At 36.6% G+C, this 27,798-nt stretch overlaps 1 protein-coding gene across 1 annotated transcript in view; it reads left to right on the top strand.

Moving 5' to 3' along the window:
• The window catches only part of LOC136835461 (uncharacterized), a 486,122-nt gene that overhangs the window by 232,555 nt on the left and 225,769 nt on the right, over positions 1 to 27,798 (top strand). The window contains exon 4 of the mRNA XM_067099020.1: positions 25,660 to 25,744. Coding sequence (XP_066955121.1) covers positions 25,660 to 25,744 — 85 coding nt within the window. The remainder of the gene's footprint in view (positions 1 to 25,659; positions 25,745 to 27,798) is intronic.

Raw genomic sequence — 27,798 nt, 5'->3', positions numbered from 1 at the left:
TTGCGCACTGCCACAAGAGACGTGATTATTATGACTTCCACGTTAAGAAAAGTGGGTGTATATGTTTGTGAATATGCGTAAATACGGCATACGTTGTTTTCGAGTGTTAATTATTTCTGTGATCCAATCATTGACGTTATTCTTTTAATAAAACGAATAAATTCGGCAGCTGTGTCGTATCCTCTCATGACTGTATTGCATATGTGGACGTGCAAAATTTTATCGTTGGGAATTGGACGACGTAAAAACTCGTGTAGCAAACTAAAGATGGGTACGGGCATCCTAATACCCTGTTCTAGCCCCTGCCCGAAGAACGCAAGAAAAGGAAAGAGGAAGGAAGTTGGGGCTTGGCTGCGAGGGAAGCGATAGACCTTTCAGCCTCTTAATAAAAAGAGAGTTTCCCACCATCAGGAAAACAGACGCAGGAAGAGAATGTTTAACTTATATTTTTTGACTAAAGCTTCAAGAGAGGTATATGGTGAAGTGTTGCCCAGGATTATAACCACGGCCACAATGATTGCAAGAAATTTAACCTTTTCTAACCGTCTGGTTGATTTTCCAGTCGAACCTGAAACATGTTTAGAGCACAAAACAACCTTTAGTGTGTGTGTGTGTGTGTGTGTGTATGTGTGTGAGTGTGCGTATGTGTGTGAGTGTGCGTGTGTACAGATGAATGTGGTAGTTTGGTAACTGAAACAACCTCATGTTAGTTGAAATTAACCAATATACAAATATATATATATATACATATATATAGATATACACACACAAACACACACACACACACACACACACACATATATATATATATATATATATATATATATATATAGTTATAAACATGCGAGCGCGCGCATACATACGCATATTTGTGTGGGTGTGTTTGTCTCTACAGTACAAAAGGTTTTCTCATCTTCCCAAAAATTGTAATTGTGATTAAGACCATCGTGGAGAGATAACTTGCTTGGTCATCTTCCTTAACTTCATTACAATGGGGAATTTCTGCTGTTTGCTTTCGTACCCTTAGAGTCAGTTCATGGCACCCGTTTTGCAGTGCATGAGCATACCCATTTTGATGAGGGGCAAGAATCTTTACAAAATAAAAAAATAAAAAAAAATTTATTAGATGTTGTTAATTTTCATTACATTTCTCATAAAACATCGGTAGGGTTTTTAAAAAATTTCCATTACTATTCTCATAGATAGAACTGTTGGATAGTCGATTTATTAGTGTTATGTGTCGTGGGTTTAGGAAGATGTAGAGGCTAAGGCTTTTTTTTTAAGTCATATTCTTTCACCTTGTTAGTAATTATTGATATTTTTATGCTTATGGTACTTGCTATATTCTTTTACCTTGTTAGTAATTATTGATATTTTTATGTTTAAGGTACTTGATGTAAATTTATGGTTATGTTTTGGCTTCGTTTTGCTTTTGTGTCATTTAAATCTATATCTGGATTCAGAATTTTTATTAGCAGGCTGTGCGGTCTATCTATGCTAAATAGATGTTTTTTAATATCTGAAAGTCATGCTTAATTCATTGTCATTTTTTTTTTTTTACAAAAGAGTGTTCTATTATGTGGAATTTTGTTAAGCAAATTAATGGCATTTTAGCTTGTTCTACTTTTATGGGAACATGTTATACATTGTGAATGTAACACTGCTGTATGCAGTTATTTCCCAAATGCTTAAAGGCTGGTAACTAACATGATCACTATAGAGAAATACAGATCTAGACCGGGGAGCAATATTGTAAATTTACTGCTCGTATTCAGCGAAGGTCAAAATATTCCTCTCATTTTGTTTATTGCGAGGGAGTAAATATGATTAGCCCGGAGGGTATTGGGTCTCGAATCAGCAAGAACTGAGTTCGAGGAAAATAGAATTAATCTGAGAGAAATTAAACTGTGAAAATGCTGGTTAATCACATTAGCCAAATGAGCTTTTGCCAGTTTGTTAATTGGTGGACCGTGACATCCAACGTCGTAATTATGGATTCGCATAAATTTTTATGCTTTTAATCTTTCCAGTTTTGATCTTCGCCTTCTGAAAGCTCAAGAGCTGTGAACGTTGACATCTGGTTCTCTGAAGATTCGAAATTATGCTAATTGATGGTAGGGGCTTCAAAATTTCGTCTCCTTCAAGTGGTGATATGGCAGGGCCATGGCCTTTTAAAGCCAGATGGGGTGTGAGATGCTTAAAATCATGTTGGAGGGTAATGGACCGATGTTGAAAAATACAGAGTGGTGTTTGTATGCTTGTACAGACATTTGCCCGAGTGTTGTATCCCATAAATACCGAAGAGGCAAAGTAACCAATGCCATTATTTTCTTATCCCATTTCCACTCTTCTCTTCGGTATTATTCCATCAGCTGGACGTGCTTTTATCAGATTATCTCTCTCTCTCTCTCTCTCTCTCTCTCTCTCTCTCTCTCTCTCTCTCTCTCTCTCTCTCTCTCTCTCTCTCTCTCAAAGTGAAATAATGTCTTTTTTTTCTTTTTGTTAGGTAATAGACTCCCGCAAGCAAATCTTTATTCCTTCCTCTCAATAACATCACTTATAAATCAAAGAAAAAAAAAAGGAGCATCACTTACAATGATTATTCCCCCAGGCATTCCAAACTGAGATAAATCAGTGATGACCTTTTAACTTTTGACGCAAAAATAGAAGCAGGAGGAAAAACAAAAAGGTGAAAGTTGATTAACCTGACAAACATCGTAAAACACTGGAATGACTACAACGAAGTAAAAGCGAATTTGAAAGTAAAATGGCAGTCGTAAACAGAAAATAAAATGCTGAACACAATAAATTAATGATGGGATATATGTTCAAAACACCATAGTGAATCTATGACGCTCTGAGCAAGACTGTAATTAAAAATGGGACGAGTCGCGCAGAAACCTTAACATATGAAAAATGAAAAGAATACAATCATTTTTACTTTCTCGCGGATAACCGACACTCGGTTTAATAATAAAATGGTCGACGAGTAATATTAAGAACTCTTCACAACTTTACATTGACGTTCATAATGTAGTATGAAAATAAGTTAGAATACAGTACAAACACGGCTTGCAAAATACCACGTGAAACAAGATGCATAGCTTGAATACCGATTGTGAATACACCATGCAGGTATGCTAGGCACGTACATCCAAATACTTCTAAATATAGAAAATCACATTTTTTTCAAGACTGCATCTGATTTCATCCCTCGAGAGATTAACCTGTAGGATTCCTGGTAAAAACCGTACGCTGAAGGGGAATTAATTCCGCTTCTCTCAGAAACTTGACGTTGCAATAGCCATAATTACATAGTTAATCTATTTCATATATTTTTGGAGCTGTAGAAAGATAATTAATTCACCATTTGTAGCAGCACTGAATATTTACTCGCCCACAGCATGTCTTCACAGATATACGGCGCTGTTCGAGAAAATAAAATTGTATAGTTTTCAAAACTTTATTGCATGATATGTTGAAGTGATAGCAATCACTAACTCACTAAAAGATTATCGTTTCAAAGCCTTAATGTCAGATTCTCCCTAATCAGAATAATATCTTAAACAATTACAGGTTGAAGTGAACCTGTAAACATTGATAGAAGTGATTATTAATACAAATGTTCAGTGTAAACTCTACCTAATTCCTTGAAGTGACTATCCAGATCGTTGCTGCTGCTAGAACACTTACGTTACAAAAATGTAATATTCTCACATCAGATCTTTCTCTGCTAAATCATTTTCGCTTTACCCTAATATTTTATTAGGATCTATTTCGGTCAGTAAGAAACTCTGGAAAACAAACTCTCTTTCTTTCCTGACACACTCACAACGGTATCTGTTACAGAAAATATAGCATAACCAAAACGGGTTACATGTAACTGACACCCCCATGTTAGTGTGACTTACTTTATTTCCTCAAAATAGGACAGCTTAACTCACAGGTTCACTTCTTAATTCTCCAAACTAGGAGACGACATAACTCTCAAGAGCTTCAATATAGCCGAGTTTTACAGCTGGCTTAACTCACTAGAACTTCAATCTAAATGCATATTACAGTTATGCAGCGTTTGCTCGCGTGTTCGAATTGAGAACAGCGGGGGAGATTTCAGCAATTCAAAATATTTATGTTACAGTTCAAGGCGCTTGGTACCTACCTGTAAGGGATTAATATGTTTAATGCTTTTCTAAATGACTGCTCACACGCAGGTAGTAGAGGGGAAATTTACTTTCACTGGAGAGAATTATTCACAGCTCAAAAAGGAATGAACGCTTTCACTCGGAAGTTAATGCATTCCACATGAACTGGAAAAATAGATGTAGGGGATTCTATAGCATATGGGAATGCCCTCTTGCTGTATTGCTAAAGCACAACAAAAGACTAATAGTTTAAACATTTATTAAACATTTCTCTAAAAATTGAGAACCCGCCCCCTTTTTTTTTTGCCCCATTACCTGGTTACCCGTATGTTTTTAATTATATTGGTTAAATTCGCTGCTTTGTCCGCGCTCATGATGATCCAGTGGAAGGTAATGTGATAATATATATATATATATATATATATATATATATATATATATATATATATATATATATATATATATATATATATATATATATATATATATATATATATATATATATATATATATATTTATACACATACACACACACACACACACACACACACACATATATATATATATATATATATATATATATATATATATATATACACACACATGTGTGTAAAGTGAAGATGTTAAATAAAGAACATACAAAACACTTACATAGCGTGGATATTATTTATCTGTCATTTGCTCCATAACAATTAAATGTTGTGGCAAATATCTGATGCGCTCTGTAAATTATGCAAAAGGTCAGAGCAAAGTCAACAAAAAAAAACCTCAGCCTCCGAAAATCTTCGGATGACACTTAGGTATGGGTAATTTGAGAAGAAGAGCGCTTGAGGGCGAAGTCGCCCCATTAGACCGGGCCATTATAAAACCCCGAGTTGATTATTCATGCCTCGAGCTGTTGTGTCTTTTTGGGTCGTTGTTTTGAATTGCCTCGTGAGCAATTAATGCTTCTACTGACCTCTTGATTAACTTCACTTCAGGGTCTTCGAAATCACTGGAACAATTATCAACTGGCAAGAGGACATGATTGCTAGCCCTGATAGACAACTTACAAAAGCTGTTTTTACCGGCGAGATTAATGGTTTGTTATCTTAACAGTACTTTCCATCACTGATTACTTCCGCTGATTTAAGCGGTGTCGTTTTGATGAGTACCAGTCTGCTGTTACGATGGAAGATATATACACACACATATATAATTTATATATATATATATATATATATATATATATGTATATAGTGTGTGTGTGTATATGTATATATATATGTATATATATATATATATATATATATATATATATATATATATATATATATATATATATATATATATATATATAATTTATATATGAGTGTGGGTGCCTGGAATAGATTGGTATTTTCACAATAAAATTGAATTTTAAACCTACAGTTTTTCATTGCGAAAAACTGTTATTGTTAACAGTTTGTGTTTCCATAATCGAGTATGACTAAAGCTGTCTCTTATATTTTTAATAATATTAGCAACTAGTACATCTGAAAGATATTGCCAGTATACCACGTCTTGTCGTTTTAGAGCATTATTGGTTTCTTGGCAATGGGCTTTATCTTCCCCTCAATGTTGAATCATTTTAGGTTGTGTCTACACTACAGTACACTTTGTCTTAAACACACGTCGGTAACTTATCATACACTCATCACCAACAAGTTGAACACAAGTCAGCGACTTATTGGCAGTCCTAACCACAGGTTCATACGATTATCCAGCAATTGCCAAAGATTCGTTCTGCATTTACGATCACTGACTTCTTTTCAACCTGTATGTGACATGTTGCGATAAGTTGCCGGTTTGTTAATGTTATGGTTTGCTGTAGTGTGGACGCACCCATAAGCCATGGACTTTGTATGTGGAAATGGTGCCCCCGCCATCACCATGGTATGGTGGGACGCACAATCTAGATCAACGTGCAGAAAATAGTTTCGGGGCTCTTGTATTGTGAAGAATTATTTTTGCAAGGAAATGATGTTAGTCACAGGGAGCATGACGTTATCAGGCCTTGGCCCCTTGTGAATGTATCCTGTCCTTTTAGGAAAGTGAAACACTTTTGTAAAGATTTAAGATGGTCATTTGCTTAGAATACTGGTTTATTCATTCATCTAATTAGATACTGTAGATATATTTGAAGGATGATGGTAATACACATAAATTACATAATTAAAGAGATTTGTAGTTCCCTCTAAACGCTTATTGTTGTATATTGCATTGTGATTTTGTTCTTTTTCACTCCTGGGCTGTTATGTTTGGGTTAATAGGGAAGAGAGGTTATCTGATTGACCTGTTATCGGAGGTCACGATTTTGACTCCCCCTTTTCCTTTTAATGTTTGTTAATGAACAACTTGTCATTTGGGTTGTTCCTGACCTTTATCATGAAAGAATGTGGCCTTATATGTGGGTATTGAATGATTCAGTACCACTTATAAGTACTTTCCACGCCCCATTTTTCATGTCTCGTCGTAAGAACGCACACACTCATACATACACATACATACATACTTGCGTATAATATATACACATTTTGTAATATATATATATATATATATATATATATATATATATATATATATATATTATATATATATATATATATATATATATTATATATATATATTATATATATATATATATATATATATATATATATATATATATATATATATATATATATATATATATTACATCCATCACTGCAAAAATTCCTGTGATATTAGATATTTATAGGCAGTGATACAGTTAGCGCCTTATTATTGTCAATGTTATACTACAGTATATTATTTTAAGGAAAATATACTCGGAATGTTTCCTTTATCAGCTGTGGCATCCTTGCGTTAATTATTAAAAATATGTCCAACAACTGTGATTATTCTTTATTATAATAACCAGCATCCACTAAAGTGGCAGTAGCTGCCGAGGATGAAGAGTTACTGGCACATATACAATTGGTTATTATCGCCTTTCCGTTGGGAGGCCTGGCGTTTGAATAGGGAAAGCCCGATTTTAAACCTGATTAATGTAGCCCGGTCTTGTAAAGGTTTGTTTATAGGTCCTCAAAGACGCGTCTGCCATATGGCCTCAGTGATATTATCTAATTTATGTATTTTAAGTTACTCTAACGTCCATGTACAAACACGCGAAAACGCGAGTCGTAACGGTTATGTGTAATTTTGTTTGCATATGTCCAAGGATATATACAAGTGCATGTCTTCAAATTGTGTGTATGTATGTATGTATGTATGTATGTATGTATGTATATACATATATAATATATACATATATATATTTATATATGATACACAGATATATATAATATATATAAATAATATATACACATACATACATATTATACATATATATATATAATATATATATGTGTGTATATACTGTATAAGTGTGTGTGTGTGTGTGTATAGTATGTGTGTGTGTTTTTGTTTCTGTGTGTATTGTTTGTTTTGTCTGTCTGTCCTTTTTAAAAAAATTTGGAGTACTTGAATTGACTGTTAAGCCAGCTTTCTTTGAAGTAAAGTTAGAATGTTGAATGGAAGAAAGAATTTATATGTTGTCAAGTTAAGCTGCCTATGTAATTTATGCGGAGTACAATGATCTGAAAATGTGAGAAATGTAGAAAACTCCAATAGGTGAGGTTAAAAAAAAGTATTAGCGTGGATGAAATTATATAGTTAGCTAGGTGATTCGATGATGCCTGGTCATGTAGAGAGAATGGAGCACGATAGATTTGTGAGAAAAGATCAGAATCTTGAGGTGCTTGTAAGAAAGTGTGTAGGTAGATCGATAAAGCCTCGCAAGATTGAATGAACGAGATACTGGAACAAAGGGAATGAGACTACATTTAATTTAGGGATTAGTAGCGCCCTTTATAATAGAGGGTCGATTTAATCTGTTGCTGATGAGCGCTGTGTACGTGTACCAGTATGAAGCTGCTAATACCACGAAAGCTGGTTCGACTCTCCGGCCGGCGAATAAAGAATTAGAGTAATTTATTTCTGGTGATAGAAATTCATTTCTCGGTATAAAGTGGTTCGGATTCCACAATAAGCTGTAGGTCCCGTTGCTAGGTAACCAATTGGTTCTTAGCCACGTAAAATTAATCTAATCCTTCGGGCCAGCCCTAGGAGAGCTGTTAATCAGCTCAGTGGTCTGGTTAAACTAAGGTATACTTACTTTACCTACGGGATTCATCCATGCTCTAACTGCTAAAGGATAATTGTGTATGTGTGTATGTTTGGTGTGTGTGTGTGTGCATACTTGTTGGTGTGTATCATTAGTTTATTTCAACTAGCAAAATGTATATGATAGTTATAAGAATGTATGAACTTAATAGACTGATATTATTCTTTGTGGTCGAGGGGTTTAGCTTAACCTCACTTAAATCCAGCCCATCATGCTTAGGTTTGAATCTCATAGTAGCTGGGGTTTCTTCACATGTTTTTCAAATATTATTCAAAGGTTTTTTAGTGACGAGCATACCTAAAAACTGTGAAGAAATCGAGAAGTTGGGGGCATTGTGGCTGTTACAAAAATACATTTATATCTGGTAAAAGTGATCATGCAAACATACATATGTGTATGGGATTAATGCGATTTGTGTTATTTGATTTTCTTATTGAAAATGTTTTCATCATGTCATAAACATAATTTAAGTTGTTTTGTTTCTGTTGTCATTGAGTAGCTAGAGAAAAATACAATATATTGAAATCTCATGCACCTTTTTTTATGGCAGTATTAAATCTTATTTTGGTCTTTATTTTATTTTATATTTAGTTGAAATATGGTCAGCTACATTATTCCAGGAAGAACGCCTCTGTTAAGGTTCATGAATCAGTTTTAAAATTTTACCATAATATTTTCTCTTGAGAAAATTAGTTTTTACTTTTTTAACCCCTTTATCACATGAAATGCATTAATGTGAATTTCATTTGTTGGAGAGTTTAAAAACTAATCTCTCTCTCTCTCTCTCTCTCTCTCTCTCTCTCTCTCTCTCTCTCTCTCTCTCTCTCTCTCTCTCGTTCTGTAGATCCTAATTGCTTCTGTCCAAGATTTATAATTTTGTAATTGTAGTATTAAAAAGCACAGATCTAGAGAAAAAATAATGATTGATTCAAACTTCTGTTATGACGTGTTTTCTAAAGGTATTCAAAAGCACTGTAGTTTTATACGCACCATAACAATGTTAAATAGAAACTGGACGTTTTCGACCTTAATCAGTATGGATTTTCATTTTTACAAGCTTGACCGTCTGTTTTAATTCGTGACTATTTTAACAAGATTAACCGCAGAGGCAAGTATGGGAGTAAAAGAAATATACCACAGTTATTCTAATCTAGAGGCGAACACATGAACTAAAATAAGCTTTGTCACCCTTAGTCCGCCAACATCGCGCCATATTAGTCCAGTGTTTGACGGAAATAACCAATAAATGCAAGGGAAAAAAAAGTCCTTTTTGACCTTAGCCATCTGAAATTGGCGCCTTCATATTGCGCAGGCCAATCCCAACTCTGGGAACAATTTGGCCATCTGCCGTTCGAATAAAACCTGAACGCTTACTAAGCATATTTGAAACAATAGCCTTAGTGTTGCCGTCCCTTCCGTGCAACATTGCTGCCCTTCGACAGTACTCTCCATCCATTGAAGTTCATTTAAGTGAAAATCTTCTTCCTCTCTCCAATGCGTGCTGGAACCTAGTCCATTACCTTTATGGCGAGGGAGGTACGTTCTCTCATCGCTTCTTAAATTGCCATCATCTTATCTTCGGGCCAGATTGCCCGGTGAACTCGTTACCTGCCACTTATTAGGTGACGTATGCGGTCATAATCCATCATCAACGTCTGCGCAACAGGACTCTCTTTCTTCTTGTCCAAATAGGCCGATAGATTGGGATCTGCGCCACAGCCATAAAGAGCGGGTAAAAGCAGCCACCGCGGTTGGGTGTTCTTCAGAGAATCTAATTGCGCGCGTCCGTTTATAACGCCAAAGCGTGAACGACTTGACAGTTGAATTCGTTCCATTGTGTATCGATAATAAAGATCCGATGTAAATTTCGTGATTGATTCTGGTTTTATGTGCTGTATTATATTAAGTGTTTCCGATTATCACAGCACAATTTTTTTTTCACAGGATTTCAACAACAGTTTTTTGAAACTGGTTGCTTGGGACCGGTTCCATATGCAGTCATTAGGTTAAGAGAGATTGCTGGAACTGGTGCACATGTACTTATTTTGACCTGAGAGATATACTTTTCGCATCCGGTATTGAAGCTAATAGTCGTATTTGAGAATGTTTATTCAACCACTGATTTCTCAGGAGGGAATAGGAACACCTCCCACATTCAATATTTACCCCACTAAAAGGGCGCTGATGTTGTCTACAGCCAACCATGTTGTGTCATGGCAAAAAACTCGTCGTATTGAAAGTCATTTAAATGACAAGCTTCGATTCATTAAAAATAAATCATCGATATTGTCGACAGACCGTACATTACTTAAGGCATAATGAGAAAATGGAAGCGGTAAGATTAGCATTTAATGATTAAAGTTCCCGATAATCTATTTCCACCTCTTAGGTGGGTATGTACTGGTAATGGACATAGTGAATTCTTGCCACCGGTTCTCTCTCTCTCTCTCTCTCTCTCTCTCTCTCTCTCTCTCTCTCTCTCTCTCTCTCTCGGGCTGGCTAGAAATAAAAATGAATTCCATGTTGCGATTATTCTCATGAGAAGCTTGACTTTCAAGTCTACATGAAGTAATATTATGAACTGATATGTGAAAATATTACACAGTCATGCACAAGCACACGTATACATGCAGTAAAGCGTTCAGAAGCTGGCACCAACGTGTGCTCTTGAAGATGACTTTAACCTCCTAAAGTTAGGAAGAAGACTAATCAAAGTTTAGTGACATACTGTATATCCCACGAGGACTGGTGGAGACAATTCTTGTAAGTAGGAGCGGTCATGAAAGAGTCCAGTCATGGTACAAGGAATCCAAATCATATGTCATGAGTGATCTTCAGATCCTCCTAAGGGTATCAGATCCCGCAGGGGGTTAATGCCATCTGAGCACCTCATGTGATGCACTGTAGGCATTACGAAAGGGTGTTTGTGGTGTCCCTTCCGCCCCTAGTTGCCCGAACGTTTTAACCTTTTACTTACCCCCTTTCCCACTTCCATTGATATATCTTGCTGTCCAACCTCTCTAACAATTATCTCTTAGTGCTAATTTGGGGTTTTCTTCAGGTTTCTCCTTTAGGTCCCTCTTGCTCTATCTCAGTTATTTTCTGGATATCTTTATCATGCAGTCGAACCACTTCATTCAAAAATATTCAATGTCTTAAGCGCGGAATGGTTGAATATGTCCTGTTGCTTGATTTTGTAGCCTGAATTTCATGATTCTTCATTCATCCTAAGGGTATCGAAGGAGTAAAGTAACTCAGGGGAGCATAACTAAGAGGAGCTCTTTCCCACAATGACCTGATATCACCAGGACCCTGGAGGGTTGCCTTGAACAACTGTCTTCTGGGAAGTCGTTAATGTAACCACTTATTTTCGCTATGAGTTGAGACGGGGTGGCTAATCTATCTTAGACTTCTTACTTGATGCGACTCGAAAGTATTGTAAAAGGGAAGATAACTATGGTGTAAAAGTAAAATAAAGCATTGAAGCATGAAATGCATAGAGGGAAACTACAGAGGAGAGAAATGTAAAAGGAATATCTCTCATTTTAAGTCAGTGGGAGGTCAAGGCGCTAATGGAAATACGAGCAGCTTGCCTTACCTCGAGAGAGCCCATGAGCTTAGAGAGCATGTACTGGATGACTTAAGCCAAGTCACGATAAGAAAATTAATGATAAGTACTAAGGATAGTACACGGAAATGAACGCCAGGGAGGTGGTGAAACTTGACAGAAGAAAGCAATATGTGACAAATGTCTTTCAATACACATTTAGTAAGTCAGTCTTCAAAGCTATTTATCCTGGTACAGGCAACATACGTCACATTAAACGATGTTTAAGAATAAAATGGAAAATCATGAAAGCGTGATGATTGATGGAGATGATTCGCAAGTGCAGGAGATAAATCTGATCGAAAATTATACTTAGTCCTCGAGTGGAAAAATAAAAGACCAAGGGGCGCTGCCATAGGGTCTGGAGGAGTAGATGTTACCTCTGGAGGAAGTGAAGGTAATTGACGCCTCCATTATGCCTCACTTATTCCTGCAGGTGTCCTTACCAATTACTGTTGTTGCTTCACACGTCTCAGATTTCTACCAGTGCCTTGTATATATATATATATATATATATATATATATATATATATATATATATATATATATATATATATATATATATATATACATATATATATATATATATATATATATATATATACATATATATATATATATATATATATATATATATATATTATATTTATTTATATTTATATTTATATATATAAAAATATATACACATATATATATATATCTGTCTATATATCTATCTATTTATCTATATATATATATATATATATATATATATATATATATATATATATATATATATATATATATATATATATGTATATGTATATACAGTATAATTACAAGGAAATTGAGTGCTCATACCTGTATGGGGAAGACGGTAGGTTTGATTCTTCACTTAAAATTTTGCCTTTCTTTTGTCGGTGAAGTCTTGACTGTTGGTGTCTGTGTGTTGGCGTCTACAGATACACATACATAAATAGAAAGAAATCCTTTCCGTGTTTGAACCAATTAAGAATTTCGTACGAATGCTATTTTTCTTTGTATGAAGGAGCGTAACTTGCTTCTTGTTTAGCAGTATAGTTCTCCTGTCGCTCCCTCTGTTATTCGTATTCCGTAAGTTACCTGCACGGTTATTCTAGTCTCGTATCAGTGACTTGCTCTTTCAACGGGTGGACAGAACCAATTATCTATGAACACAGGAGGAAATGACAAATGCTGTGAGTTCTGGTTTTTCAAGGCTGCTAGGTCGCAACGTTTTTTTTTTTTTTTTTTTTTTTTTTTTTTCTGCTTTCGTTAGGTCTTTTCTTAGGACCCTTTTGTTTCACATGTAAGCTGACAGTCGAGCTGATAGATTTTCATAGTAGACAGAATTGTGTGTATGCCTTGAATAACATACAGACTTGCTAATCTCTCTCTCTCTCTCTCTCTCTCTCTCTCTCTCTCAGTAAAATGGTAAAGTGTACAATATATTCGATACGAAACCACATCGATTTCATGTCTTTAAATTATTATTGATTGTAGGTATATATCTAAATGTCAAGAATATGTTGATGAGAATAACATACATATTCATATACAAAGAGGATGAATAGCTCTTGTAAATCCACACATAGCATTACAAAATTACGGTCCCAGCTCAGACCTGGGTGAATTATGTGTATATTGCTGCAGGTCTGCAGGTGAAGGGCAGGTTCAAGGTTGCTTTTCTCATGCTTTGCACCTGCCTTGGTTCTTAACACTTGAGCTTCTCTTAACAATATCACCACAACAAAAACACATTACCACCAGCGGCACAAAATGATGAATATTGCAGCTTATGAAATACGTCCGCGGTGTTAAGGCTACAGTTTATTCGCGTTATTCTTGAACCTTCTTTCGTTTGTGTTTAGTTCGCATTTCAATTAATTGTCTGTTTTTTTTCTTGATTTTTAAGAGAAAAATGATAAAAGTTTATCATAAATTAAATAAGCTTTTTTGTAGTAGATCCGGAAGCGAATCAAACCGTTTAAAATGTCCACATACCGAGTTCTTCAAAGGAATGGTTGAATATAGGTTATCGAGGACAATTAAAATGTAAAATGACTGACAGCGTCTCACTGGAAAAATATGGAGAGCGTTTCATATTATATGAAAGAATGGTATCGAATTGGAAGAATAGAAAAAAGGAAAAAAATATCCATTGTTTCTGGGATAAACAAATGAGTAAGGATGAAAGTGAATTGGTGAATGTGGCTGTCGATTCTTGGTTGATACAGAAGAAATGACGATAATTTGGTGATTGGTCATAATGAATGAGAACATGAAAGATGTAGCTGAAATGATCTGCCAAACATAAATGAGAAGTTCTGAATGGGAAAAATTTAGTTTTTCATAAAAAGTGGTTCAAAACAGTTTTTATGGATGAAAATGCGAATATGGTCTGTAGGGGTGCTTTTCCATCTTTTCCCCTTTTCGGTGTCGGCTTTCATAAGAAAGGCTCGACATCCGGGATATGTTGGAGTCTGTGCAGTATTGGTAGGAAATGGATTAAAGTATAAAGTAAGGAGCTCGTCAGTATCCTGCCACTGAGGTTCCTGTCATGTTATGGCATCTGGAGTTTAGGAAGCTTCTTTGCTGATATCTTGATATTTTGTCATCCTTATGAGGAAAATCATTTTTATTCATATATGTCTATAAACAATTTTTGCTCATATATGTTTATTTACGACGAAGGTATTGGTGCCTACACATGAATGATGCAGACTTTTATGAGTCTGTTCAAATGTTGTAATATCATGTGTGTCAAATGAGCTTTGTGTGTGCTTTTAGAGTTTTTATTACAAAGGTCCACCTATATATTGTGGCAAAGTGATCGCTCACTAGAGGGGCCAGATAGAGAGTTCCATTTCTATACCCGGGGCATGGAAATGTTAATCCGAGGAGAGAGAGAGAGAGAGAGAGAGAGAGAGAGAGAGAGAGAGAGAGAGAGAGAGAGAGAGAGAGAGAGAGAACTGCGGTGTAGTTGCATCTCTCAAAGTTCACTTGTGTGAACAACACATTGAGGTTATTTAACTCCATATCCGCTGACTAGTTGGATCAAACTAGATAATGCCCAGACATAAGATATTGATCTCGAGGCGCTGGCTTAAGTGGCTGCGTTGCAGGATTGCAATTCATGGCAATAAGACTTGAGTAAATGACTTGTTGGAACTCGTCCCTAAGAGTTCACTAGCCAACGTCCCTGCATGATATAAGGTCTTTGCACAGGCCTGGCAGTACAAGGGTGAGCTTAGATGAAGTTAGTATTATTGTTATTATTATTATTCAGAAGATGAACCCTATTCATATTGAGCAAGCCCACAGGGGCCATTGACTTGAAATTTAAGCTTCCAAAGAATATGGCCTTCATTAGGGAGAAGTAATGGCGGCCCTGGGTAACTACTAGAAGGGTATGTCCACAAATAATTACTTGACACCATACCTGGGGGATGAGACACGATAAACAAACATGGGTGAATTGGAGCACCTCATAAGTTTTGTCCAGCCACACCTGTAAGGAGCTCTAAGCAGAATTCTTGACTTGGAGAAGGGTCACTAGGGACATTAAATCACAGACATAAAGAGAATGGAGTACTGTGGGACTTTATGCTCCCAAAACTTCCAAGGGTAATTTACTAACTAGGTGTTGGCAGAGAAGTCCATAATACAGAGTCATTAAGGAGAAGTTGCTAAACAGGGATTCTAGATATGATAGTCAGGGAGAACTCCCAACTGAGGGAGATTTAAACATAAGTTTCAAGGGAAATTCAATAAACATAAGGCGGATGCTAAGATTCATAGCCAGAGTGCGTAAGGAAGACTGTAAAATGAATGAGGGAGTGGCGGAAAAAGGTGGTGTCCAGTGGCTGGAAGACAGATTGAGAAGGTATGGACATGTGGTGAGAAAGCATGAAGAGCACTCAGTCACATGAACGAAGACCTGTAAGAGAACCCAGGAAAAAATGACAAAGACAGGTGAAAAGGGCGCGAGGCAGAGGCGAATGGAAATTATTCATTTCACGTCTAAACCCAATAAGGGAAAAGTTGACGTGAAAACATTTATGATGATGGTGGTGATTGTTGACTGGCATAACAAATATGCCTAGTTTATAACCAAATATATTCGACTCCCTGTGAAGGGTTGATGCCTTGTCCTTGGTTGAGCAGCAAACAAAGTGACTGGAACAAAGGACGAGAAGTTATGTCACTGTTTTGTCTTTTGAGTTTGTTGTTGAAAGCCTCTTCATCACGTTGGTTACGGAAGCACTGCTTTGTCACGTAACGTTACCCTTTCAGTAAGTGACCATAAAAGCATTTTAAGTTGCAATGTTACATGCTTATAGATTTATGTCTTCCTGAATGCCATTGAAAACAGAAGTTACTCCCGGTGCCAGGAACCACCTTAAGCTAACTATAACAGCATCATCAGAGTTCTTCGGCTTAGAAAAGGAACAAAATGCAAGTTAACAAGCTTTAATACAGATGGTTGAATGAGACTACATCTGTGAGCATATTATGTATGAAACTTAAAATTTTCTCTAATAAAAGAAAAACGGAATGTCCGAAAAGTCGAAGTATCTCGCAGTCTTATAGGAGAGTTTGCAAAATGTAAGTAGACAGTACCTTAGTGTGATATAAATTTAACAGGCAGTAACACGTAATTAGTGTCCTACTAGAACACAGTAAACCCGTGAAAGGGTTTTCATATTAGATAATACTCCCTCACGAAGTATAGACTCAGCATTTTCATTATTTGTCGGGAGATCGAAACAGTAGAGCGTCTAGGGATGGCGTTTATGTAATATTGACAAAACATAGAACCACTAACCTGTGAAAAAATAAGACTGAAACTTACGAGTAAAACTTACATATGATTAATTATGAACTCCTGAACAGTCTTAGAATCCCGAGGTATCTCCCTCGTTGGAAACCCAGTCATTATGGCCCTTTTGAAGTTAACCTCTTCCCTTTACATCTTCCATTCATTTTTTCCAGTTCCTAGCTCTTCAGTCTCCTCCTCCTCCTCCTGAGAAGTGGAGATCCTCTTGATATAACTCGGAAGTGAGGGTTACAATGAAAGAGATTTGGAAGTCAGAGCCCCGAGAATCTGCGATGAACAAGGCACCGGCGCTAAATAATATCCTTCCAGTCCTTTTACGAGGTTTCTGATCTATAAATAGCCATATATTGAGAAATGAAGAAAAAAACACGGCATACGTAAAACGCCAGGAGTGGACAAGATGTTAAATCACTTTTATGAACGCGTCCTTTTTCCTTTAAACTTGTGTAAATTTTGTCATTTTATCATTTATTTTCGAACAGATTGGTTGATTGATTACATGTAACCTGGAATTGCAGCAAGAAGTCATCAGCTCTGTACCTTGTTATATTGATTTTAAAGTAAAAGCTGCTCCCTGTCAAGCAATGTAATCTTTCTTTTGAGGTTTGAGCACTAAGGGAACAAATAATAGGTATTCATATTAAAAATAACACCAAGTCAACAGGGTTAGAATCTCCACAATAGACCTCGAACCCGGATCTTATCGACGATAGAACGGCGCCATTAGGGCTCACGCAGGAAGTTATGCAATGCCACTCTGTGGCTTTTGACGTAAGATTTTCTATTCTTCCTAATTCAAGATACGAGTCGTGAATTGACATGAAGAATGTCATTGAATTTACATTTGTAACCTGAGTCACGGTAAGAAATTTGCAAGAGTGGATTTCAATTTTGTTGAATACCATATTAGATCATTATTTTTTAAATAATAGAATAACGGATTTGATAAGAGATTTTCGTGATAAAATTATTAAACGTTTTACGTGTGTATGAGCGCGTGTGCGAACATAAAGAAATGAGCTGTTATTGTCTGTCCTGAAATATTAAGAATATGCTTTAGCTCATTTCCGAATTTCATATCAGGGCATAACAGGGAAAAGAACATGTCATTTAGGCAAACTCGAAGCCTTTAAGTAAATATTCTCTCTCTCTCTCTCTCTCTCTCTCTCTCTCTCTCTCTCTCTCTCTCTCTCTCCTCTCTCTCTCAGATTCGATTACTCTACTTAATGAAAATGTAATCCAACTTCTCTCCTACATCAATAGGTTGGTTATTCAAATTACCTCAAAGTTTTGGTGGAGAGACGAGTAATTCAAATTACTTAAGAAGTAGGACAATGCACGAAGCCTCTCTGTGGGTATGTATATGAACTTAATTGAATTTTAAATTTTCTTTATCTACTTTTTAAGTCTCTGTTGTTCGGATGATTTATGAAAATGTAAATAGTTTTCAGGCAAATTAATTCATAATAAAAACACATTTTTGTGTGTATGAAACCCCTATTATTGATTATGATTTTTGCTGTTTGGGCTAGATGAGTTGGAGTTAGTAAATGTGACTATTCGAGTAGAGTTGGCCAAGAGAGTAATATTCTTTTTATACACCAAATTGAGAGGTCGCTTAGTACTGATTAGTTCTCGAGTCTTAGAGGCTTCATTAGTAAAATTATTAAGAAATAAACAAGAAATGCGCCGAAGTTTCTTCGGCGCAATCGAGTTTTCTGTACAACGTATAATGCTGTATGAAACTTAGCCACGGTCCAGGAAATTCTAAGCCGCGGCCCATGAAACTTTCAGCCACGGCCCGGTGGTGGCCTGTATTGTTGGCACCTACAGCGGTGCCACGCACGATCATGGCTAACTCTAACTTTAAATAAAATAAAAACTGATGAGGCTAGAGGGCTGCAATTTGCTATGTTCGATGATTAGAGGGTGGATGATCAATATACCAATTTGCAGCCCTCTAGCCTCAGCAGTTTTTAAGGTCTGAGGAGAAACGTACAGACAAATAGCCATCTCAGTAGTTTTCTTTTACAGAAAACTAAAACAACGTTGATTTAAGTCTTGGTCTCTGTACTATTGGCCCGATTCTTCACAAGAATATTTAAAATCAATGCTGAAGGTTATCAGCAATTTGTGTTAATGTCCTTAGCCTCTTCCTGATTAATCAAATACGAAGGTTAATGCTGGACAGTTGTTCCTCACGTGAAGACCTGCTTCAAATGTCATGACCTTTGGATGCATTAAAGTGCTTCATACTCCTTTGAACTTACATTTGAATTTTCCTGTATTTGTGACATATTTTTCTTTTTTGCAGAATATTTTACAAATGATATTGCACTCAGTTGCATCACTCTCTCCCCGTGGTCTTATATATATATATATATATATATATATATATATATATATATATAAATTTATTGTGTACACATACACACATATATATTATATATATACAGTAACAGAATATATACATATATGTACACACAGGCACATATATATATATATATATATATATAATAAAACAAGCAAATAATATATATATATATATATATAATAAGAAAACAAGAAATAACATGACAAAAAGTTTGCCGTAACAACCCCAACAACGGAAGTATCGTCTCGACTGAACCAACAACCAAACATAAAAGAGGCGTAAACAGCTGAGCATCACGGAGAGGCCTACCACAAAATCTTTTTGTATAATGACGACAGTTATGGTGAGAGAGGGACGTTTCGGGAAGTGGTTTGAAAATACGGACTTGTTCATAAAAGTTCGTTAACTTGGTAGGGTGTGACAGGGAAAGCTCTCCGGAGGCAACTGACTGGAATGTTGAAATGAGGATACTGAGAATGAGGATACTGAGAGAGAGAGAGAGAGAAAAAAATTGAATCTTATCTGTTACTGGGAATTTTAAGAAACACTCACGGGAGACTGGTAAGAGATACTTAACGTGATGTCTCTTTAAAAATATGGGCTTTGGTGAACTTCATTTTTTCTCCTGGGAAAAAAGTTTCATTAAGGCTGGATTCATTGAGCGGAAGGCAACGATGACCCTTAAAATCCTTCATCTATTGATTCTTTGTTCGTCGTGGTCAAAGGTGAAGGACTTCGATCTTCGCTGCCCGTAACATATTCTCTCTCTCTCTCTCTCTCTCTCTCTCTCTCTCTCTCAAGAATACCTTGCCACATGATTCAAAAGAGCACGTAGGACAATTATGCTATTTCATGGCATTGTGTACGAAAGTTAATGAGTGTCAGACATTCCTAAAAGAGGTTCTGAGAATTCCAGCGGTTCTGGGAATTCCACTGCAAACAGAGTGAACGACGGAATCATTCAAAGCTGTTACAAAAGTTGGTCCACTTTGCAACATCTATGTTCCTGGTTATGAATTTGTACAGTAAAGAGGTCGTGGACTTGTATTTCCATTGCCAAGAGTGATTGCTCATGAGATTGTCAGCAGCTTCTGTCGTTTCCAATAGCTCTCACACTTTTTCGATTGGTTTCTTGCAGGTTAGTCCCGGTAGGGGGTTAGTGGCGAAGGTGCTCCTCGCGCGGTTCACTGCAGGCATTACTTAGGGTTCTTTGCAGGGTCTCTTCGGCCCCTAGCTGCAACCCCTTACAATACCTCCGTTCATATTCTGTTTCTTCCATCGTACTTTCTACCCTCTCCCGACAATTGTTTCAACGTTATTCTAAGCGCTGAATGAATTCATAGGTCCCAGCGCTTGGCATTTGACCTAAATTTTATATTCCAATTCCAGATAGCCCAAGACGGCCGCTCCGATGTGATGGCGAGCGGCACTATGAATGCATTGGTACTTTGTGAAGTGCCAGTGTCCGCGACCAAGTCATTATGTTTAAGGGAATTTTACTCATCGATATGGGAAATGTTCAATGCTCAGTAATGACTTAAGTTTATTTCATTTAAGATTTCCCATGTATCGGTTCGGCTCAGACTTGAGTAAGGTTTCTGCTTTCATTATGAGCTTCCCAGCACCGGTATTTGGTTTTTATTTCCTCTGTTCCCGAGGTTTTCCTTATATATTTTGATATCTCTCTCAGCTGTGATAGCATCAATACTTGATCCCAAAGTTTTTGTATTGTATCATGTGTTTTCTTTTCTTCCAAAATATCTCAGCCAGCAACCTTCGATGTGCTTGTAAATTACATTTTCAGGTGTAGTGGGCTATGTTCATGACGTACTAATCGTTCTTAATCATTCGTCGTTCTCAGTTTTTTATGTTGTTCAATGAGGTAATTATTTTTCTATTTCTAACCACTTGATTTCACAGTCAACCCGTGGTTTGCACTTTAACCACTAAACCAATCAGTTCATGGTCTATTTTTTTTTTGTGGGGGGGGGGGGAGTTTCATTACCTGCTCCACAATCTCTTCTACTAAATATTCTATGATCACCGATACTTTACAGATTTTGTCAGCAACAAAGCTCTTATTATGTTGCAAGTACATAGCAATCCAAAACTAGTATTACTTTCATCTAGAATTGCGTTTTATTTTGTCACACATTTAGTTGTTATCCATAGAATCTGGCTTCATAAGCTTCGTCTGCTCATTCACTGTGACACGCACGACGCAATACCTTTTCCTTCTGGGCTGTTTCTTTACGTTCTGTCTTCACCTTTTCAGTATCGCAAATCCTTTGCTTCCGTCTTGCTCTCAGTGGACTTATTCGCATTGTACTACTGAGTAGGCTTTTTTCTATTATTATTATTACAACAGTGTTATAAAGCTTATATAAAGCTAAAATTAATTTTCCGAAGCTGCTTATATGAGTAGCCAGCCTTCCTCGGTCGTATAATCACATCCCGTTTCCATCTCCTAGGTAGACCCACTCTTATAGTTTCCTAACTGCCATTGAACAACCTTGTGTTCACATCCCCCGGAAATCATGCTCACTTACTCCTCAAGTATTTGCCCTTATTATTTGTCTCAGATTTCTCGTAATGTGTCTCCACCTGCTCTGAAGTAGCAAATGGTACTAAAACGACATTTTTTTCTCGCCCTTTTGCCCTTTCCAAGTATAATTTTGAGCCATCTCTTAAAGCGGAGTGTCCCCGGCATTCAGTTACCTGTCGTATCACACTCATTTTCGCCCTGTTCAAATCTTTGAGTGGTAACGTTCAGCTTTTAGATTTTACTGGCGTTATTATTAGATTTAAAGAAGTAATAATGTGCTTGACTTAGTTTATAGTTTCGCTACATAAAACTTTTAAGTGCCGCAGAACAGAACAGAACTGACGTCTCACAGGTTTTGGAAGATAATTGATTTTACCCTCACTTGACAGAAACCTTGTACTCCGTAGGGGGTTAGTGCCGTCAGTGCAGCTCATGCGGTGCACTGTAGGCATTACTTAAGGTTCTTTGCAGCGTCCCTTCGGCCCCTAGCTGCAGCCCCTTTCTTTCCTTTTACTGTACCTCCTTTCATATTCTCTTTCTTCCATCTTACTTTCCACCCTCTCCTAACAATTGATTCATAGTGCAACTTCGAGGTTTTCCTCCTGTTGCACCTGTGAAACCTTTTACTGTCATAGGTCCCAGCGCTTGGCCTTTGGCCTAAAATCTATATTCAGTTCAATTCGAAGCCTTGTATCGTCATTGTTTATTTACGTTACCATAATCTTGTTTGACAACGAGTGGTAAACAAATCTTGTGAGTTCATTTTATCACGAAATTACATTGCTCACTCGAGCTTCCAGCAATTCACAACTTCGAAGTATAACCGAGAGCAACCCTCCAAAGAGTGATGCTCCATGTATTCCACAATCTCCGTGGCTCTCTGGATTCATAACCTTCACAGCTCAGTAGCCTTCCCTTTCTAGTCGTTGGCTTACTAAAAGAATAAAAAGGAAGGTTTAGTCCTGGCCTGTGGAGTGTGGTAACTATGTATTGATTATTTCATCAAAGGGCGCGAATAAAGAGATCTTGAGGCGCGTACTTTCTTTTGAGTTAGCTTGTGACGGGGCCTTTTACAATCAGGTCAGCATATAGGGTCATTGGAGTCGCATTTTAAGACTAAAAGCAACCTGTGACATTGTTTGTAAGGCGCTTTATTATTTATTTGGTATGTTGCTGTCAGCCTCGTTCATGAAGGTAGTATCAGTTCCCGTACCCTTTCGAATACATTGCTCTGAAATTGTATTACTGTAACATTTTGTATTTTATTGATGCTGTTCATGAATTTTAAAAGATAGGTGTCTTACATCACCCATTTAATAACTGTGGAGCCTATGACTGATTTTACTAAAAGGTGAGTAAAATACGTTAATTATTCCACAAAAGGAAAGTTGATGTAAAGAAATTAGGACAGTGAGCTATAATTATGAGTATGATTACTTGTGGAGTGTACGTAAAAGATGATGGAATATTTCCTCTGGAAGTATGTTTTATTAGAAATAGTATCATAATCTTTCTTTAGTTCTAAAAACATGAAAGAAAACATTAGAAGCCATGAGTAAATAATCCTTCACTCTCAGTTACCTTGTTCCTTAAGAGATTATTTATAGAGGCACATATAGGAGAATCCCTAATGAGTGTTCAGTATCACATAAGAGTTACGTCAATTTAAATATATTTACCCTCTCTCAGGTTAATCGCAAAGACTTCACGACATCTCTCATACCACGACCATGTAAGGAAATCGACGCAAAAATCGAAAAATCCGCCATATGTAAACTGAACATTTTGTGGTCTGAGAGAGTATCAGAATTGAAATCTTCAGCCGTATGTCACCTGCGGTTTAATAAACGCAGGCAAAATTAAAAGTCAGGGTATCCTTAGCCGGGAAAAGGTGACTCTTCAATTGTAATGACTGAGGTATTAACGAAATGGACAGTCTGTTACCACTATCCTCGTGAAAATGAAGAGCCTTTTATTTTAGTTTCAGAATTGCAAAAGCCGTCTTGCATATGCCTAATTGCTTCAAATGCTGAAATAAAAGCTGGAATTTTTTCCAAGGGTAGAAATTAATATTGTGAATGTAATGGCAGGTGAATCATAACTTTCCTTCTTTGCTGCCTTTCTTCCCAGAAGAAAAACAGAAAATATGACAAGAACAACAACGCTAACCTGAGGCCACCTTGTAGCAGAGAGAGAGAGAGAGAGAGAGAGAGAGAGAGAGAGAGAGAGAGAATCTGGCCAGGAAGTAAAGGACGGTCTGTGATGAAGTGAACTGCGTTTGATTCAGTCCCATTGAGAAGGGATACAAAGGCTGAATCATTTCGAATAATGAAAGGATATCCTAAGCAGGGACAGATAAGTCAGACATAAATTTTTAAAACTGCTTCTTGCGTTTTACTTTTGAGAAGGAAAAGTTGTAAAACAACCTGTGTGATTTCGTCAAGACGACTTTCATGTATCCAGAATACGCAAAAGCTCAATAGAAGAGAGAGAGAGAGATTGAATGACAGTTTTGTCAGGCAGAAGCGAAGAGTTGAATAGAACAGTAGACAAAGGAATATGTAGTAACCGGGCCTTGGAGGAATTGAACTTGACCATGTTTAGGGATCCCATTCAAGTAGACTATCAAGATCAGCAATGATAGACACAGAACGATACGAAATTGAAGGTTAAAAATTCAGGATGTAGACTGGAGAAATTGATACGGAAAGGAAAAATGACAGTTAACAACAGAATCCTGAGGAACAACACGAGAAATGAGAAGGGAGTAGGCAGTTTGTAGTCAACACCTGATACAGCAAGCGGATGTTGCTCTTTGAACAGATATGACGCAGTTTACTATAATGCTGAAAATAGGCTAATCGAGACAATGGGTAAAGCCAAAGGCAGCAAGTTTGGATAATTGCATCTTATGCCAGACTGTCAAGTGTAGGAGTGACGGGAAAAGAATCTCCTAAGTCCCACAGTTTCCCCTAGAAGATGGAGCCTCTCGATAAAAGCAAACAGATAATATTTTACTGGTATTCTATTTCTGTGGCTTTAGAAAAAATTTATGGGGTAAGAGACACCAAACCCCGTACTCTTGGACATTTGGTGATGTGAAAGTACACAGAGTTGCGAGAATACTAGGCAACTCTGCGTACTTTTACATCACCAAATGGCCAAGAGTATGGTGTATGCTATCTCATACCCCATAAAGCAATATATTAATTAAGGAACATTTTGCCCTCCAAAAGGGTCTACAACTTCATTCCTGTGTTTTACTTTCCTCAAATCGCCAAAAGGATACACGAATACAATGATGAAAATATTACTGTGATAAACTATCAGAGTATAACATGAAGACAGTATCACAGTTAAGGTAAATGTACTTAAGATTTAGACGCCATTGGGTTCTATATTTTAGTTTGATGTGACATTATATGTATATGTGTATATATATATATATATATATATATATATATATATATATATATATATATATACTATGACCAAATCAATTTAATGTCATTCCTTTGATTAGGACAAGCCCAGTTCTGCTGTGATTTTCTCAGTTATGACCCTATGACATAATTTGATACCTATAAAGACTTCTAGTGTAAAGACAGCTAGTTTAACGATATTTTCTTTTTTTCTCTCTCTGTTACCATGTTCGGAATTTTTGCACCTTCTCTTGCAGTCCCTTATTTAAATCCATGATCTTCAGAACCGGCAGTGCAAGGATACCCCGTACTTTGCATCTGAATTGTATTTAAACTTGCACTTCGTATTTTCGCTACTTCTCTACCGCCTGTTCATATATTTTAATAAATGTAATATAAGTGTGTGTCTTTTTTTAAGAATTACTTTATTAAAGCGATAAGGGAGAGAAAGTAAGATTTCCTAAAGTGTTTATGATCTGGAGAGTAATGTAATGCACATATTTTCAGGTCTTTTGCATCGAACCGAGTGAGAGAGCAAACCTACGGCTTTGAAGCTTTCCATCGCAGATTATTTCCACGTCATTGCCTGCGGGTAAGTACCGCCATCAAAACAATACCATACATTTCCTGCGAGTCAGGGGAGATAAGACGCGTTATTCCTTGATAAACTTGGTTATTTAGGTAAGAGCAGCGGATTTATTTCGCTGTAATCTTAAGGAAAATCATTGATCCTCGGTTAATCTTGTTGTGGAACGGCTTGTTAATAACCACGGGTTTTTACGAGATGCACAAAATTTGCACATGTTTTTTTATTCGTTACAGGTTCTGTAATGTTCTTGTACAGATAGATAGCATTAGAGGATTAAGTTAGGATTTTTCCCTACAGCATTTATCGAAACGGCTTTCATTTTTGTGACGGTTACTTATACGTGGGTCAGATGATATCAAATAATTGCATAACTGTTTATTTCAAATATTTGAAATTATTTAATATCAAATAATTGCATAACTGTTTGAGTCGACGAACCGCGATGCATAATAATCGTGTGAATTCTTCAAACGATTATTATGCATTGCGGTTCGTCGACTTAGCAAAGAAATTTCCAGCCATTTTTTTTTTACATAAATCTGCGAATACTAGTGAGAAGATTAATACTTGTCAGTTGATCTGTTCGGCAAAGGAACTGGGCATCCATTTTCTAGTATTTTCAACTCTTAGGTCGTGCAGTGGAGCACTACCTACTATACTATGTGCTTTGTGGGGAGCACTGTTGCCAATGCTAAAGATTTAGTGTCCTGTGTTCCAAGTTGGTTGTGATCTGCTTTTTCATGTGTTTCATTTGGTCTTATCTCACCTACATGTGCAATGTTAACTTCGATAGTTCTATTTGTTCGTCTGTTTTCCGCAAGAATTTATGCGTTAGTGTTTTTCGGAAGTTTGACCAAAGGTTAAAGGCCTCATGACTGGCAGCAAGGTGCTAGATTTTGAAAGCAATCCGGATGTGGGTAATGGACCCCTGTGCAGCCGGGATGTTGGGTGGAAATTGCTCAGCCGTGGTGGAGTTTTGCGGTCTCGTAATGCTCTGTTTCTTTAGTTTTCACATCTTATTAGGAACGAATTCCTTCGAAAGAATGCAGAAAATTGATAATGTGATCACACTTAAGCTACTTTTTAATAATGATCAAATAACAAAAACTTGTAAACCACGGTGATAAATGCTAAGAAAGTCTTGATTAGTTTTTATGCTGTGTTGGGTATTGTATTGAAATGATCACTTTATGTGGTTACGACCAAGGGCTGTGGCTGCAGGCTATTCATATGAGCATATTAATACAACATCAACCTTTTAAATGAAATACAACCCGACTTTCAATTCACTCAGAAAAGGTTACAAGAATCTCAAAATGTGTGTGGAAGGGATTGATTTTTTCTGTATGGCAGGCGATCGGGGGCTATGGTACCCTTTATATTAGAATCACTCCACGTGAAAATCCAGTTATTTTGTAGTTTTTTTTTTTTTTTAAGGGAAATCGTGGATTCAAAATATCGTCTTATATCTTTCAATTGATTTCTACCAAAATAAATTTCAGAAGAACTTTCTAGAGTGTTTCCCCGTCAGCGCTCGAAGCATAATTCATTTGATGTTATGTTCCCTTGATATTTTTTTTCCAAGAATAATAAAACCTTTCGCAAGCGCGTCTTCAGTAATATACGCTCCCATGAGCTCGTGCATTTGTGCATATTCAGTTAACGGTTTTCATTAACGCATTTTTATGACTTAACAAATGATTCAACTTGTGTATCACTATATTTATGGTGTAATTATTCTTCAAGCTTTTGCCTTTAGTGTATTTCACTGATGGGAAAGAGAAAGTTTCACACCAACAGGCTTCTTGTAAAATATATTTTTGAGTTAACTAAGTGAAATTTCAGGAATACTTAATTTGGGATCCTTATATATCTTGAATAATGTTTTGCTGTTTGTTTTAAATGTAACATCGATAAAATCCTCAAGGTTTAGATTACACAATAAAAGTAATATAAGATTGCCTGCTTTACAGGCACACACTTTCTTGTTCGCTTGTTTTTTGGTCAAGAATGTAATAATAAAATTGAAGAGATTTCTAACGAATTTATGTTTTCTA

This window comes from Macrobrachium rosenbergii, chromosome 55, assembly GCF_040412425.1.
Source record: "Macrobrachium rosenbergii isolate ZJJX-2024 chromosome 55, ASM4041242v1, whole genome shotgun sequence".
Lineage (NCBI taxonomy): Eukaryota > Metazoa > Arthropoda > Malacostraca > Decapoda > Palaemonidae > Macrobrachium > Macrobrachium rosenbergii.
Note: the sequence above shows the minus strand (reverse complement) of the source record. Positions and strands in the feature narration are given on the sequence as shown.